General features: G+C 33.2%; 2 protein-coding genes across 2 annotated transcripts; both read right to left on the bottom strand.

Moving 5' to 3' along the window:
• Positions 1 to 12,870: 12,870 nt before the first annotated feature.
• Positions 12,871 to 14,623, bottom strand: vent (ventral expressed homeobox). Its single transcript, XM_026253273.1, has 3 exons — positions 14,257 to 14,623; positions 13,980 to 14,170; positions 12,871 to 13,283 (listed from the first exon to the last, which is right to left on the bottom strand). Exons 1-3 carry the CDS (start codon positions 14,423 to 14,425, stop codon positions 13,077 to 13,079), a joined length of 567 nt encoding a protein of 188 aa, XP_026109058.1. The 5' UTR covers positions 14,426 to 14,623; the 3' UTR covers positions 12,871 to 13,076.
• Positions 14,624 to 16,568: 1,945 nt separating this feature from the next.
• On the bottom strand, positions 16,569 to 17,935 carry LOC113081199 (homeobox protein vent1-like). Its single transcript, XM_026253272.1, has 3 exons — positions 17,609 to 17,935; positions 17,290 to 17,522; positions 16,569 to 16,942 (listed from the first exon to the last, which is right to left on the bottom strand). The coding sequence occupies exons 1-3, from the start codon at positions 17,865 to 17,867 to the stop codon at positions 16,715 to 16,717; spliced, it is 720 nt and encodes a 239-aa protein (XP_026109057.1). The 5' UTR covers positions 17,868 to 17,935; the 3' UTR covers positions 16,569 to 16,714.
• Between the last annotated feature and the right edge of the window lie 317 nt (positions 17,936 to 18,252).

Below are 18,252 nucleotides of genomic sequence, written 5' to 3'. Positions count from 1 at the left end.
ATGTTCCTTCATTCATTCATTAATTCATTATGGCCTGATCTTTTATTTATTTGTTATTTTATTTTTTTGCCCTATATATTTGCATATGAAGGCTGGAACTAAATGTATTTTCTATTTCAAAAAAATATATATTTTTTTTTTTACTGTAAACTATATATATTTAGAATAGATTTAAAATGATTTATTTATTTGTAAATGGCCAGAGAGAGAGATGCATGTGTGAAGCCACAGAGAACAGCACTAGCTCTGATCATAAGAGCCCTGGAAGTTAATGATGCAATGATTTTAATGAGCAAAAATGAAGCAAACACTAACACAGCTTTGGAATAAATACGCCTATGTTTAGGACCATAAGAGACCTAAAAATGACTGATGCAATGATTTCATTGAGAAAAAAAAAAATATATATATATATAATGTATTTATTATAATATTTCATAATGATCCTAAATATTTATTCCATGCATTTTTTTTTTTTAGTTTGAGTGTGGACGTGCTCTTCTGCCTGAGACTGAGACATGGAGAGACGCTGAATTACTGCGAGAGCTCAGAGATGTTGAGCAGAACGTGTGATTATTGTCTAGACGCTGAACTCAAGAACACCATCCTGCAGCGGCTGAGGAAATACAGGAGCGATCAGGAGACGCTTGTGAAAGACTTTCATCAGATCGGGTTCCTGAACTCTGCTTTCTTTTCACTAGTGTCTCTTTACTTCATCATGCTTCCAGTCTCAACGTTTAAAAAAATACCTACACTGTACAACATATGACCAACAAGACATCATGTTTTTACTATTCATTCCAAGGCGGCACTTTTGTTTTTTTTTGTTTTTTTTTACAGTGCATGCATGTAAAACGTTAACGAAAAATGTTTCCTTCTACTATATATATATATATATATATATATATATATATATATATATATATATATATATATATAAATAAAAAGTGTTTATTTTCTCAAAAAAGGTGTTCGTCATTAAATAGTCTCCAACATAAGTTAATAAATATTTTTGATAACTTTGAAAACACAATCCAATTTTCATATATGTTGTATATAACATTTACAAAATATAACATTTATACATTTAACATGAAAATATAAATAACAAATAATAGTATTTCTTAATATTTTCAAATGTATCATATATTAATATATCATGTATTAAATATGTAAGTATATTTTTAGATTTTTGAATTTTATGTTTTACAATTTATATAAGTAAATATATTTATAGTTCTTCATTTTCTGGGATGTGTAATATTTGTCTTGCAATTTTCTCAATAAAATAAATAAATAAATAAACCTTAATGGCCCTAAAAATAGTTTTTTTTTTTTTTTTTTTTTTTTTTTTTTTTATAAAAAATAATTCCAAAATACTTTCTTGTGATTTTGGGTGATAGTCATGAAACCTGTCAAAAGCACAAATCATGAATATACAGCTAATGAAAGTGTTGAGAATCATTTTTTGTGTCGTTGTGATTCCTTCCAGTCTCTCTTTTGTCAGACGGGATGTTTGTTGTCTCAACAGATGTCATATATTTACCATACCTTGTGACTGACTCACACACACACACACACACACACACCGTGGCCCCGTTCTGTCAGCCTCCCACGGCTGATGCTGATTGGCTGTCGTAAGGCGAGTCCCGGGACTCTTCATCTCCTGAAGCTCCAAACACATCCGGATATGAAGAGAACCTCTCCTCCTCCTGCAGCTGGAGACACTGCACAGAGCTCAGTAAATACAGGTGTCAGGTCTAATATCTTACACATTTACAAGTTAAAAGTTCACTTACAATGTGAACAGAGATGGCACTCTGTGTGTTTATATGACCCTTAATATGTTGCTCCAAATGTCTTGATTCATTCATTTAGTTGAGAATTCTGTCCAGAAACGTAATATATGAAAAATAGTATATAAACACATGCATGCAATGAAATCATACTGACACACACTATTATTATATAATGAAGGTCTGTGAAGAATAGAATTGAACCGTTACCAGGACAAAAGTATTTTTTTATCAATGTCAGTTCGGGGGAAATTATCACTTTTAAAATGTTTTAATTTTATAAGATATTTCATTTTTATTTATGTTGGCCAAAAGATCTTTGTTTTTATTTTTTATTTTTTATTTTTTACTTTTTCCAAAAAGCCATAAAATAGCCCATAACACCAGGTGTTATTCATAGCTCAGATATAAATAATAAAAAAAAAAATATATATATATATATATATATATATATATATATATATATATATATATATATATATATATATATATATATATATATATATATTATATAAAAAACTATATTTTTTTAAGTTTAATTTGCTTATCCCTTGATTTCCATTGTATAATGTATTTCAGCATTTGAAGGGTTAAATATAATTTACTTAATTTAATAATATATAATTATATTATATTATATTATATTATATTATATTATATTATATTATATTATATGTTGTGTCGTGTTTATTATATTATATTATATTATATTATATTATATTATATTATATTATATTATATTATATTATATTATATTATATTATATTATATTATATTAGAGTTGTGCATATATTCTACTTTCTCTAAATCAACATACTTTCCAGAAGACCAACAATTCACTAAAAATTTATTATTTGTTTTTTAGTTTTTTTTTAATGAAGTATTGTAATTTCTTGAGATCATGAATCGGTGGGTTTTTATTAAATGTGAGTCAAAATCATCACAATCAAAAGAAGCAAAGACTTAAACTACTTCAGTCTGTGTGCATTAAATTTATTTATTTATTTATTGAATTACTGAAATAAAGGAAGTTTTCCTCAAGCACCTGTAAATACTGATGAAAACTCTGACTTCATTTTTGAGCAGAAATATTTCTGATGTTTCCATCACATGATACAAAAGTAGCATCTGAAGATTCCGAACAGTGTTACACAGTAACATGAGCTCCTCTGAATGATACAGTCATGTGTGAGTCTGACTTTAGTAGCAGTTCTGCTTGAGAAACACTGGCTTTGTTTCTTTTCTGTTTATCTGAACCTCAGCACATGGAGGAGCAAAGGTGAAGCGTGAGCTGAAGGTTTGGATGCTTTTAGTCCATCATCAGGACAGTCCTGTAACGCTGAGGTTCTGTGGCTGTAAATACACCTGACAACCTCTAATCAAGCTTTTTGACTGAATAAACATCTCACGACGACTGAGACTGCAAAAACATGTTTTGATCATGGAGCTGAAGGAGACCTGACCTTGAGCTGTGGAGATAATCAGAGTCAGACTAAACACAGTCTCCTGCTCTATAAAGACAAACACACAGACGGAGGGGACACGACTTCCTGAGAACAACTGCATTCTGGGAGAAGAAAGAGTTTCAGATGATTCAGAAAATACTGCTTTTGTCATAAAAAGATAAAAGTCTTAGTATGAACTGTTTCTCATCAAATGCTCAGAGCTTCATTTTTAATGGGACGACAATGATTTGTCACTTATAGTGCAAAAAAAAAAAAAAAATCTGGCCTAAATATATGCTCAATATGTATTAAATAACAGGACGGCATTAGGAAAGTATATATTTCACATTAAAAAATAAAATAAAAATAAAATAAATAAATAAACACATTTAGTCTTTAAAATGCTAAAATATATTATAAAATGAATCTCAAAATTCAAGATAATAAAAATAAATGTATTTGTATTTTAGGTGAATCTTAAAATATATTTTGGAGAATATAACTATATTTGCGTTATAGTAGTATATATAAATATATAATTATTGTTATTATTTAATTCTTTCCAAAATACATGCATAATATATGCTAAATAAATAGCATGGTTTAAATGTTTATTTTTAAATCTTCAAATGTTGTACTATATTATAAAATGTACTTCAAGGAGCAAGAAAATTAAAATTTGTAATCTTTTCATTCATTTTGGGCGAGTCTTAAAATATATTTTGAAAAATTAAAGATATTTACTTGAAAATGTAAATATATATTCATATAATATGTGCAAAATAAACAGTAATGTTTAAGAATAATAATGATATATATATATTAACAGTATAAACAAAATACATGCATAATATATGTTAAATAAATAGCATGGTTGAAATGTTTGAAACAGTATATATATATATATATATATATATATATATATATATATATATATATATATATATAATTTTGAGAAATAATATACTTCATGGGGCAAGAAAATAACAATTTCAAAATACATACAAAAATAATGAATAAATAAAAATTATTAAAATGTATTTTTGAAAATATAAATTATTTACATTTAATGTATTTAAACTATAAGTATATTTTAATATCTGTATCTATATTTTGAACACTCTTCTGATCTATGGAGGAGAAACTTCTGAGCAGCGTTTTCCTCGGGGAGAATAAAAACAGAAGCGAAGCGGGATAAAAGTGAAAGTGATGTTTGTGGACGCAGAGTTGAAAGAGTTTAATGATGGCTGAGAGTCAAGAGCTCTGCTGCTTCTGGATGTTGACTTCAGACGGCAGGATTTATTGCAAAGCTGCAGAAAAACAGACATCCCTGCTGCGCTCGGCATATCTGTACTTCTGTTGAGAGATCTGCCAAAACACTGACGGGTACAACAACTGAGGAGAGAGAGATTACAGCTAGAATGAGTGAAAAACTGTACTTTTAATACCTGAATTCATCAAGGATGCATTCACTTGATCAGAAGTTACAGGGAAGACATTTATAATGTTACTAAAGATTTCTGTTTTAAATAAATGCTGTTTAAAAGATATAAAAACTGTGTTCAACACTGATAATAATCAGAAATGTTTCTTGAGCAGTAAATCATCATATTATTCTGATTTCTGAAGATCATGTGACACTGAAGACTGGAGGAATGATGCTGAAAATACAGCGGAGCATCACAGAAATACATTACACTTTAACACAGATTCACACAGAAAACAGATGTTTTATATTAGAATAATATTTCAGAATTTTTACTGTATTTTTGATCAAATAATGCAGCTTTGGTGAGCAGAAGAGACTCTTTCAAAACCATTATAAATCTTACCGACCCCAAACCTTTGAATGGTAGTGTGTATCTAAATGATCTACAAAGATAATAAAATAAAATGTATTTATATTACATTATGTAAAATGTTATTTCTCAGACATTGCTCTTATGTCTTAATGCCGTTCTCATTTGTTTCTCAGTGTCATCTTTTTCTCAGATGCATCAAGTCAAATGTCGGAGAGAGAGAACAGACAGATAAGTCAAAAGTCTCTGATCATCTCAAAATGGGAATTAACAAATAAATAAATAAAAAGTGGAACAGCATTTAGTGAGAAAATGTGTTGAATGTTTTTCAAAAAAACAATTATGTAAATGAATACAAAATAGCATGAAAAAATAATGTGTAGTAAACAATTCAATAAATAAATGCATGAAGACTTGAGTAAACAAATGCATAAATAAATAAACAATGCATAAAAGCATAAACAAGTCGGTAAATAAATGCATACATACATAAAGCATTCATTGGTTCATTGATTGATATAATCACAGATATAATACCTCGACGTGAACATGTTTTTGTGCTGTTCATCTATTGGCTTGTGGATTCAAATAATATAAAACACTTGATGAAAGAACATCTCAGACACTAAAACCCTCCAAATACTTCCACACAATCCCTCTGAAGTGATCACGTTCCCTCAACAACAACAAATATCTGAATGAAGAGTATTTACAGTCATCTGAAGTGAATAAACACAGAGACCCGGGTCGAAACACTCCAACACTCGCTCGAGTGGAGCTTGCCGTTAACCTTGACATGCCTGAGCGCTCTGAGTGTGTGTGTGTGTGTGTGTGTGTGTCTCCAGCAGGCCTTGTCTGGGTCCTTGAGAGTGTTGAATCATGGGAGACGGAGCTTCTCTCCTCTGAGACCCTGACAGATAAGAAACACTGGCTCCGTCAGGAACGCTGCGTCCCGAATCTCTCAGATAGCGACCATCTGCAGGACAAACAGCCAATGCCAGCCCTCACACACTTCACAGTGGCTTGTTTGTGAAGATTACAGGAGCCGGATGAGGAGGAGGGCCGAGACTCGGTTACTGTGTCTTCCTCAAACATCTTCAAGGTCTCGCCCGAGGAATAAAATCCCAGAGGAACAGTTTTCCGGAGGAGATGCTCCTGCTGCGGCGGAGGGTAAGACATGCTTCATTTCAGCCTCAATCTGTGCACTTTCAGTCACTTTCTGATGATTACAACGGGCTTCGATTGTGCATGCATTTATAGTTTGACCAATGCAGTAAACTTAGTGAATGAGGGAATATGCACATAATGCTTTGCTATTATAAAGCATTTTTACTGCACTTATAATAAAATAAACTGAATTGGTTGGATTACAGCTAGATTAACTAGTTAAAGCTTATGTCATATGTTTAGGATTTATAAATTATATCTAATAAAAGTAATTGTTAAAGGTTTGTTCTCCATGAATTTAATATTTAATAAACTAAAAAAAAAAAATTGGTAATTCATGCATTAATGGTTCCTTTTCTTTTAGACTTTTTTATTGCACAAAAAATTATGTTTAATAAAATAAAATACAATAAAATAATAACATAAAAAATATATAAAAAAAGTCAAAAGTTTGTTGCTAGTTTATTATTTAATTATTTAATACACTCTAAAAAATAAAGATTATTTCAAATAAAAATATAAAAGTAGTCTAATGTTTATTGCTCTTGAGTTTACTTTTATAGTAGAAATAAACTTGTATCATTAATATAATATCATTAGTGAAAAGTTTGTTGCTAGTTTATTATTTGATTATTCAAAACACTATAAAAATAAAGGATATTTAGAATAAAATATTAAGTAAAATAGGCAAAAGTTTGTTGTTCATGATTTTACTGTTATTTACAAATAAAATAAAATAAAATAAAACAAAATAAAATTTTAAAAAGGTAATTTTAGTGGGAAAATTTTCTTTAGGTTTTTAAAATGTTTTGCACACTTAGAAACATTTTTGTTTTAAGAATTGATGACTGAAACATTCTTCTGTGAACCAGAAACTGTTGTTGAATGGCATTGGGCATCATTTTTAAGGATGCACTGTATGTTTTTCTCCTGTTGAGCACTGTAATAATGTTTTACTAATGTGTTTCTCACTGTCTCTCTGCTCCGAGGTCTCCTGCCCGGCCGATCCACTCGCTGTTCCTTTTTCCTATGCATATACCTCTTTGAGATGTAGCTTTAAAGAGGCATAGGGCATGGGAAAATGGGGCGGCAGAGGTTTTCACCTGCCATCGGCGTTCAGCGCACCGCGGGATCATTAAAATTAATGATGCTGACATCCACTGAAAATGTGTTTAATCTTCGGTTTTAGATGCAAAATAAAAGTCAATGTGAGTTCCACTGGTGTGTTTAATTAAATAAAGAGGGTTGGAAGTATCCTTGAGTGTCTTTTGGCCTTCATTCTCTGTGCCTGACTTGTTCGGATTGCATGATCTTCTTTTGACATAATGTCTAAATGAAAAGATCCTTTTTCTGCTCTCAGATCTATTAAAATTAATTACATGGAATCATAAAAAAATATATATAATCTTGATGCACCAAATAAGACTGGTTTATGTGCATATATGTATAGAAGCATTACTAATATATAAGAATGAATATATTGACCAATATGGTAAAAATACAAATTCAAATAAATATCTAGTAAAAGCTGATGTAATATGTTGTAATAAAATAAAATAAAATAAAATAAAATAAAATAAAATAAAATAAAATAAAATAAAATAAAATAAAATAAAATAAAATAAAATAAAATAAAATAAAGAGCCCCATCCTAATGCAATTGAATAAAATGGTTTGGTTAGCATTATTACATGCTATGATTAGTCTTCTTCAGACATAATGTCTAAATAAAAAGATAGTTTGTTCCTGTTTTGAGATTTGTTTTAAAAATAATGAACTAAGAATGTTTTATGTGAATAAAATGTTTATTTATTAAATAAAACAATTATAATATAATATAATATAATATAATATAATATAATATAATATAATATAATATAATATAATATAATATAATATAATGTCTTTTTAAAACATTATTAAAAAGATACACAGTTAAATGTTTTGCAAATGTTGGCATTTGAGTCAAACGTTGGAATTTATGTTCATTTTTTATATTTAATAGTATTTATTGCACTTATAAATAAAGGTTCTTTTTTACATGTTTATACATTGTTTATGTGTTTATGATTTATATATATTGTTTATATATTGGTAAAATTAGTCAAATACAAATTCAAAGAAAAATCAACAAGCTTATGTGTATATAATCATACAACAAAATAAAATAAATTATTTTAACACCGTATTTAAAAGGTCTCTTCATTAATAATTGTTTACCCAATAATTTTGGATCCTGATAAATTTCTACAAACAAAAATGAGTATGTCATTCAGTCTCTCCCTCTTTCTGTCTAAACTAAGTACTTTGGAGATTTTCATGCAGTCCGCTGGAAAATCCTTCTGTCTAGCCGAGTAAAGAGACGATGAATGGAGAGCTCACACAGGTATCTTGGGAACGAGCCGACGAAATCATTACATCAAATCAAAGACAGCAGGAGCCCACTCACAGCAGCTCGTTACAGAAGCTTGTTACAGATGCTGCGGTGAGATGAGGGCAAACACATGACCATCAGAACCACAGAGACAACCTCAGAGACAACTACAGAGACAACCACAGAGACAACCTCAGAGACAACCACAGAGACAACCACAGAGACAACTACAGAGACAACCACAGAGACAACCACAGAGACAACTACAGAGACAACCACAGAGACAACTACAGAGACAACCACAGAGACAACCACAGAGACAACTACAGAGACAACCACAGAGACAACCACAGAGACAACCACAGAGACAACCACAGAGACAACCTCAGAGACAACCACAGAGACAACCTCAGAGACAACCTCAGAGACAACTACAGAGACAAACTCAGAGACAACCACAGAGACAACTACAGAGACAACCACAGAGACAACTACAGAGACAACCTCAGAGACAACCTCAGAGACAAACTCAGAGACAACCACAGAGACAACTACAGAGACAACCACAGAGACAACCTCAAAGACAAACTCAGAGACAACCACAGAGACAACTACAGAGACAACTACAGAGACAACCACAGAGACAACCTCAGGGACAACCTCAGAGACAACCTCAGAGACAACCACAGAGACAACCTCAAAGACAACCTCAAAGACAACCACAGAGACAACTACAGAGACAACTACAGAGACAAACTCAGAGACAACCTCAGAGACAACCTCAGAGACAAACTCAGAGACAACCACAGAGACAACTACAGAGACAACCACAGAGACAACCTCAAAGACAAACTCAGAGACAACCACAGAGACAACTACAGAGACAACTACAGAGACAACCACAGAGACAACCTCAGGGACAACCTCAGAGACAACCTCAGAGACAACCACAGAGACAACCTCAAAGACAACCTCAAAGACAACCACAGAGACAACTACAGAGACAACTACAGAGACAAACTCAGAGACAACCACAGAGACAACCACAGAGACAACTACAGAGACAACCACAGAGACAACCACAGAGACAACCACAGAGACAACCACAGAGACAACCTCAGAGACAACCTCAGAGACAAACTCAGAGACAACTACAGAGACAACCTCAGAGACAACCTCAGAGACAAACTCAGAAACAACCACAGAGACAACCACAGAGACAACCACAGAGACAACTACAGAGACAACCTCAGAGACAACCTCAGAGACAAACTCAGAGACAACCACAGAGACAACTACAGAGACAACCACAGAGACAACCTCAAAGACAAACTCAGAGACAACCACAGAGACAACTACAGAGACAACTACAGAGACAACCACAGAGACAACCTCAGGGACAACCTCAGAGACAACCTCAGAGACAACCACAGAGACAACCTCAAAGACAACCACAGAGACAACTACAGAGACAACTACAGAGACAAACTCAGAGACAACCACAGAGACAACCACAGAGACAACCTCAGAGACAACCTCAGAGACAACCTCAGAGACAACCACAGAGACAACCTCAGAGACAACCTCAGAGACAACTACAGAGACAACTACAGAGACAACCACAGAGACAACCTCAGAGACAACCTCAGAGACAACCTCAGAGACAACCACAGAGACAACCTCAGAGACAACCTCAGAGACAACCACAGGGCCCGACCAGAAACACAACCACAGTCTGCTGTTCTGAAGCTCTGGACTGAGTGTCATTAATTCATTAATAAATAAACAAATGTTTTTGTTGACCATTCCATTGCACAAAAGATTCTGTAGAAACATAAAATAAAATAAAATAAAATAAAATAAAATAAAAGTAAAGTAAAGTAAAGTAAAGTAAAGTAAAGTAAAGTAAAGTAAAGTAAAGTAAAATAAATTAAATTAAATTAAATTAAATTAAATTATCAAAAAGACTATATATATATATATATATATATATATATATATATATATATATATATATATATATATATATATATATATATATATATATATATATGTGTGTATGTATATTTTTTTTTTTTTTTTTTTAATAAATTATTAACAATATTACACCATTAATTAACATTAATTAACACCAGTATTAACAAGCTCAACACCATTAATTCTTTCCCCCACAATTTGTGCATCCTGTTAAATTGCTAATCAAAAAATGATATCTGACCCATTTGTAAGGCTGTTTCTACTTTTGTACAGTGCACAGTTTCTAAACACGACAGATTAACAGCACCATCAGCACCTGCTCATTCATCACAATAACACTGAACAATTACAGAATCATCCAGAGGAACTGTGAAGAGCTTTAGATCTGTTGATGATAATCATCCCTTTCACACGTATTGTTTGTTTCAAGCCTCACAGAAATGAGCCGATGTTCATATTCATGCAGTAAGGCAGCATTGCCCCCCTGTGGACACACACACATACACACGTACACACGGAGACACGCACGTGAACACACAGGCACATGCACACACACACATCTACAGAACTACTGGGTTACAAACTTCAATATTTTACTAATATATTTTAAAAACCCTTTTAATGAAAGTTGCATCATGCCAAAAGCCATAACTATATCATATATTCAATAATATTTGTTTTCTTACCTTTTATGGTCTGAGCTGGTAAAAATTAATTTCCAAACCAGTCTTGAAGTCCTCAAATGTAGATTTAAACACATCTGCCTGAAAACAAACAAACAAACAAACAAACAAATAAATAAATAAATAAATAAATAAATAAATAAATACGACTACTACTACTACTACTACTACTACTAATAGTTATATTAATGATAATAACAAAAAATATATTATTATTATTATTATTATTATTATTATTATTATTATTAGCTTTAGAAGAGTTCACTAGCAAAAATCATTTTACATTTTTTTTTTATAGTTGAAATATCTGGCTGATTGAAGCTTACCTTTTAAAACATATTCTACCAAATATTGGTTAACCTGGTATCCACAGCAATGGGAAGGTTAAAAACTAAAAACTAAAATAAAATAAAATAAAATAAAATAAAATAAAATAATAATATACCAACAAATAAAATAAAATAAAATATCAGAATGGGAGAAATCACTGTTTTCCATTAAACCTGTAAAATTCAACAATGAGATGGACATTTAAATACTCCTACTAATAATAAAAAGCCAAAGTCATTTTGTTTATATAAATAAATAAACAAACAAACAAATAAATTAATAAATACAAGTTTGAAAGACAAGATATTGCAGCACAAAACCCTGAAATGTGTCAAATACACATACTCCTAGTAAATCCTATACATTTAAGATAGCATGAGACGAGTAAAATAGTTGATATACAAGCAGAATAAATAAAAGGCAACAAAAACAGCAACAACATCTAAAACGTGTATATAAATACCACAGATACACAGAAATGGCATCCTAATCGAGCACCTGTTCGTTATCTATACAACTGTTTTAGAGCATGCTGCTTTGTTTTACTCCTGGGTTTACTCCAGCACATGTCTTGTGATGCTAAAGATGTGGGCGTCCCATGACAAGTCAGGGGATATTTGAACTCCAATCAGTTTAAAGGTGGAAACTCTACTAATTGTATGACCTGAAATAACAGGAGAGTGAGAGAAGGGAATATTGTCCTCTCTTCTGGCACTAACTACCACGTCCACAAACTTCCCTCCATTCATGGTCAATGTAAATCCCTGTCCCCTGATTCCAGGTGAGTTCAGGTAAGATCCCATTAGAAACTCTGTGATTGTTCGATCATCAGCATATTTCACAGGGATTACATTTCACAGGGATAATATGAGTCCAGGCCATTTATGCATATGATAAAACAGCAGAGGTTATAGAAGTCCCCCTTGAGGGACACCATGGAACTGGAGAGGAGTTTTAGGACCATTATGCTTTTTATTTATCATTTAGTTTTATAGAGTCACTTTTATAAATTAAATTGCATATCCCAGAAAAGAAATAATTATAAATATTTTTAATTAGACAAATAAAATTACATTTGTTATTATAGTTTTCTTAAACATGTTTTAACTGGTTCTAACGATTTGATTAAAATATAATAAAATAAATAATAAAATAAATAATAAATAAATAAATACAATTATATAAATATAATTAGGAAGTACAATAATGTACTGTAACATATCTCTCTCTGTTTATATATATGTAAGACTAAATTATGGTATAGACTCGACTGATACAATGAAAGGATAAGAAGCTTGATTCAAAGCATTTTCTTTTTTATTTTATGGGATTTTTCAGATTTTGAGAAAAAACAATATTTATGTATATATACAATTTGTTTATAGAACTACATACAGTGCTTGCATTTATATTTTGTTTATTAAAAACCCTGATTTAGGGGATTTTTATACATTTTTATATTATGTCAAGATTATAGATTATATCCAATCATTAAAAAATGTGGTTTAAAAGTAGCAGGAGGGGAACAGCATCTGTGGCGGGAGTTGTCGCGCGGGAATTTGTTGCGGGAAATAGAGGCGCGAGTGCTGTCCGCTAGCGGTGTGGTGCTGAAATGACGTCAGCGGCGGAAGCACAACAAAAAACTCGGCTGCACGCGCTTCCTGAACTTCCCGCTTCAGCTTCATCCGTCTGTTCTGGAACCATGTTTTCACCTTAAATAAACAAATAAATACATAAATAAATAACATAAACATCCACTTTCACTATTATGTTTCACAAAGGAGACACTAAAATATTCACGAGTTAAGAACAATTTAACTAATGCATGCGATTTATTTGCTTGCAAAATTCCACATAAAGATTACATGAATTAAACTCTCTAAGAACAACATAATAATAATAATAATAATATAAAAAATACATTTTTTAAAAATAAATCTAAAATATTTATGGTCTGCTCTTAGCAACTTTTAATCAAGAAAAACTTTTTTTATGTATATTTACTGAAGACCAAAAATCTGTAGAACCTATAATGCAAAATAAATAAATAAATAAACTAACAACTAACTTACTAATTAATTTAAATTATAAAGTATTTATTTATATACGTTGCATTATAAGTTCATTATAAATACATAAATGCAGAATTAATGTACATTTTAAAACATTTAATGATTTATTTATGTTGCATTATGGGGTTATTATAAATAAATAAATAGTGCGTTGCATGTACTGCATAAAAAAAAAAAATATTTTTTTGAATTTATATATATATATATAAAGACATGATATATTGCAGTTCTCATGAATAGGCCAGATGTGTGACAAATGCAAAAGACTCTTTATGAACATAAGTTCAACAAGTACAGTATCTGCTGTCACAGCTAGAAATCTCATGCCATGCACACCTGTGTTTCAGACAGCTGCAGTTTCTCCGCTATCCTGCGTCTCTGAGTCGCTCCGAGGTACTTGTGTTTGCTGAAGCTCTTCTCCAGACGCGAGATCTGCTCCGAGCTGAACTTGGTTCTGACGCGCCGCTGTGACGCGGACTCTCCTTCGCTCTCATCGCTCTCAGAGGCCGAGGAGTAGCCACAGCTGTCTGATACGAGAGAAACGACCTGTTAGATCCATCACCAACCCAGAAACACACTGAACAGTTACTGAACACCAGAAGCTCGTACTTACTTGTAGGAGAAGACAGGGCCTTGGTTTCTCCTTCTCCAAGCGTTTCTGAAGACGCGTGACGAGCATCACTGAACTCATCACGAGCGCTTACTGTGACTCGTTTCTCCTGCTCCAGATCTTGAGCATGGAAGCTCTGGGACAACCACTCCACGGAGAACTTCTTGAACATGATGTTTCCTAATAATTTGATCAGCTGTAGCTCATCTGGTCAGTGGCCTGACTTTATAGGAGCTTCTCCGCTCATCTGCATGAGTAAAGCGACTCTCAGCGGAATTATAACTCTGTAATTGAAGTTAATGGGTGTCGCAATGGGCTTGTTCACACGTTCGGTGTACTTGTGATATCCAGGCGCCAGCGAGTCTGAGCACCTCGTGTGTTCACCTCAAGTACCTGAGAAGAGTCATCAATGCACTGATACAATCAATTGACGGAGAGCAACATCATCCACTCAAGACAAGCGTCATCCATCGGCAGATAACGGGGAGATGAAAGAGAGGGCGGCTTTGGGCGGATCACTGTCGGATTAACTCTTGATCCCCATTATGTGTCAATTCAGCACGCTTGTTTATTACATTAAATGCATCTTCGCATATTATGGGTCTGAGTGTCTCCTCCTTTGCCTTCTGTCACTGGAAGGCTATGAAAGCGTTTTACTTCTAATGGCAAGCGTTGAAATGCGTCTCTGGCGGCTCACAAACTCACACATGAGATGCTAAATTATAAAGCTACCCCTGGATAGTTAAGTGCATTTTAAGAATGCATGTCAGAAGTTGAAAATGAAAATTAGACATTAGTTAAAATTACATTTAAAATCAATGAGATAAATTCCATCCACATGTTCAGTTTTATTAAAAACACTTATGTTGCATAAGTTCAACAGAATCTGTTACTTCTTAAAGGAAAGAAAAAACACAGCTACTGATGATGAATTCAGTCAATGTACAAAATACTTACACGAGGCAACTAGAATTCAACATAAACAAACAAACAAATAAATAAATGTTGATTTAACAAATCCAGAAACAAAATACGAATCTAAAGAACCTACAATGTAACATCAAGATCTACATTAATTTACTTACTGGTGATTTGGTGAATCCAGAAACCAAAATACACATTTGAAGAACCTATGCAACAATAAATAAATTAATAAATGAAATGATTGTATCATATAATGTTGCATTACATGTTCAAATAAATCGATTACTTGTTTTACTTGTGATTTTATAAATACAGAAACCAAAATATTCATCTGAAGAACCTAATGCAACTATAATTAAATGACAGACAGATAAACTGATTATATGTATTGTATTTTATTTTATGTAATATATAATGTTGTGATACTTACATGCATACTTATTTATTATTAATGATTTAATGAATCCATAAACCAAAATACTCCTCTGAAGAAACTATAATGCAAGATACATCATTATATATTTTTATAGCATTATTATTTTAGATTATTATTATAATTTCATTAGAACTTTAATAATGGTGTGCAGTAGATAAAATCGTCACTCTATGAAACCTGCAAGAATGATTGATTTTGCAAAATGATTAGGAGTTATTAATCTCCACTGGCCTTCAGTGGCGAGTTTTAGTTAGTCTTAATGTTATCATGGGGTTGATATTAGAGGGAGATCAATACTCACACACACACACACACAGAGCCCAGACACACTGGAGCCAGTCTGTTGAGAGTGTAAACTCATCAATGGGCGACTTAATTAGGACTAATTGTTGACCATGATCTGCTCGTTAGGTCTCGTTTGAAGTGCGCGGGGTCGCGCGCAGTGTGAGGCCGCAGATCAATGCACTGATGGGTTTGTTAAGGGTTTCTTTGGCGCCTACATTTGATTTAAATATCACTTGCATTATTGTAGGAGTATATGCAACCTCCTTTTCCATGTGGCAACAAATAGCATATTAAATACCCAGTGAAAAATAACAATTTTAAAAAGAAGCACGCATATTGTTCTTTGGGTATAACAAGTGTTGATTTGCATTATATTTCTGTGTGGGACAGTAACTAGCTTCAGTTTGTAAATTTTACTGGGTAATAATGTGAGCCTGTATGTATGCTATTCTTTAACTTATGCAGAGTATGTGACATGATCCAAGAAAACACCGAATTCCTGAATAAAGTCTAAATGGAGTCACTCGGTTGAGTGCATGTCACAGTATCTGTAGACTTCAAAGGAAACTGATTAAGATGAAACGCATTTGAACAACAGATATTTCAGATCGATTCACTTCTGAAACCAATCTTATCAGATGAACACGGACAAATCACCAGGAACGCAAACTTAGCTATTGAACATACTTTATTTCTGATAATAAATAAACTCTTCTATTCAATTAAACATTACAAAAAACATAACTGTACATATATTGAGATATTGCACACAGAATTTAAGTGTTTCAGAGGATTGGGTCTCTGGATGTGTCTTCTTCAGAAGTAATGCTGCCTGGGCATCACGAGCTGATGATGAGAAACCAGCGGCATCATCTGCTGCATCAGCCCGCCGGGAGGCGGAAACGGAAGTCGCTGTCTGTCGTAGCATTGGTACTGAACCGGAAGCACGTGCGAAAGAACCATCTGAGGCAGCAGATAGTCCGCGCGCATCTCCTGCACTTCCCGCTTCAGCTTCATCCTGCGGTTCTGGAACCAAGTTCTGACCTAAAGAACAAAAAGATACATTTAAAATGCGTTCTATTTTCAAAAAGTTACTTTTGTTCTGACTTTAAGAACATAAACGTTAATTCTGTTCTGACCTAAAGAACAAAATGATACATTTAAAATGCGTTCTACTTTTCAAAAAGTTACTTTTCGAAACATTTCAAATACAATTATTGAAGAAGCCTTTGTAACAAAAAAAAATATATTTATATATTTATATATAAGTGTTATTTGCCAATTCCATGACATTTTATCAAACTGACTAGTCTTTTCGTTGTATAAGAGAAGGCTTTATATTCTCATTAATGCATTTGGAGAAAGCCCAGGGTTTAATGCGCGCGTCTCACCTGAGTTTCTGACAGATTGAGTTTCAAAGCCGTTTTCACTCTCTCTCCCGCGTCCAAGTATTTGTGCTTGGTGAAGATTTTCTCCAGTTTGTCGATCTGTTCCGGAGTGAATTTGGTTCTGATTCTGCGCGTGGCCGCGTCTTTCTCGGTCTCGTGCGCATCTTCGACGGACGCGCATTCAGACGCAGTTGCTTCGCTCTCGTAACCAGACGAATAGCCGCTGTTTTCTGAAACTGAACATGTAATTAAACATTAAAACACGCTCTGTTGTCATTCACACGAATAAAAACTGAAAATGCATTGAAGCGCGTAAACTTACAGCTTGGAGATGAGCAGCTTCTTTGGGTAACAGGGGTTGTGCCCTCCTTCTCTTTACCGGTCTCTGGTTTCTCTTCAGCTTTCTTGTTAACCTTTGGTTTTGGCTGCAAATAAACCTTGTCATATGATGTTGGAGGTCTCGGTTGAACCACGCACGGTACGTGTGGCCTGTGCGTCTGTTTCTCCGGCTCCAGAACGTCTTGATGCGGCGAATCGTGAAAGCTTTGAGCGAGCCAGTCCACAGAAAACTTCTTGACCATGATTGCTGTCTGTGTGTCTCAAGATGTAAATCTATCCGAGTACAATCCAAGAGTGTTTGTCAGGCCTCCAGAAGCGGCCTGGATATATATAGGCCCGTCCCGCATTACATTAACATATGCATGGAGGAGTTAACGCCTGATCGATTCTCAATCATTAGGCCTAATGGGTCGTTACTGAAGTATTTACACATCCTGTGATTGTGTGAAAGCCTGGCGCCAGCTTGTCTGTGGGAACCTCTGGCTCATCCAGCTGTCTGCATTGATGGAGTGTCAGAACAACTGGATCTGAGTGGCGCATCTAAGGAATAATTGCAACTATTATACTGAGAATTTAAAGCTTAAAGCCAAGAAACCTAAAAACAATGACCTTAAAAGATTAGTAAAA

Source organism: Carassius auratus, unplaced genomic scaffold (assembly GCF_003368295.1).
Source record: "Carassius auratus strain Wakin unplaced genomic scaffold, ASM336829v1 scaf_tig00033347, whole genome shotgun sequence".
In the NCBI taxonomy this organism is placed as follows: domain Eukaryota; kingdom Metazoa; phylum Chordata; class Actinopteri; order Cypriniformes; family Cyprinidae; genus Carassius; species Carassius auratus.
The sequence above is the reverse complement of the archived record's forward strand: the minus strand, read 5'-3'. Positions and strand labels throughout refer to the sequence as shown.

Excerpts from the sequence above, each read along its gene's own strand:
- vent (XM_026253273.1), bottom strand. The coding sequence starts at position 14,425 with ATGTTCAAGAAGTTCTCCGTGGAGTGGTTGTCCCAGAGCTTCCATGCT. Across the intron at positions 14,171-14,256 it reads GGCCCTGTCTTCTCCTACAA|ACAGCTGTGGCTACTCCTCG; the intron begins GTAAGTACGAGC and ends CTCTCGTATCAG. Across the intron at positions 13,284-13,979 it reads TGCAGCTGTCTGAAACACAG|GTGAAAACATGGTTCCAGAA; the intron begins GTGTGCATGGCA and ends TGTTTATTTAAG.
- LOC113081199 (XM_026253272.1), bottom strand. The coding sequence starts at position 17,867 with ATGGTCAAGAAGTTTTCTGTGGACTGGCTCGCTCAAAGCTTTCACGAT. Across the intron at positions 17,523-17,608 it reads AAGCTGCTCATCTCCAAGCT|TTTCAGAAAACAGCGGCTAT; the intron begins GTAAGTTTACGC and ends TTACATGTTCAG. Across the intron at positions 16,943-17,289 it reads TCAATCTGTCAGAAACTCAG|GTCAGAACTTGGTTCCAGAA; the intron begins GTGAGACGCGCG and ends TTTGTTCTTTAG.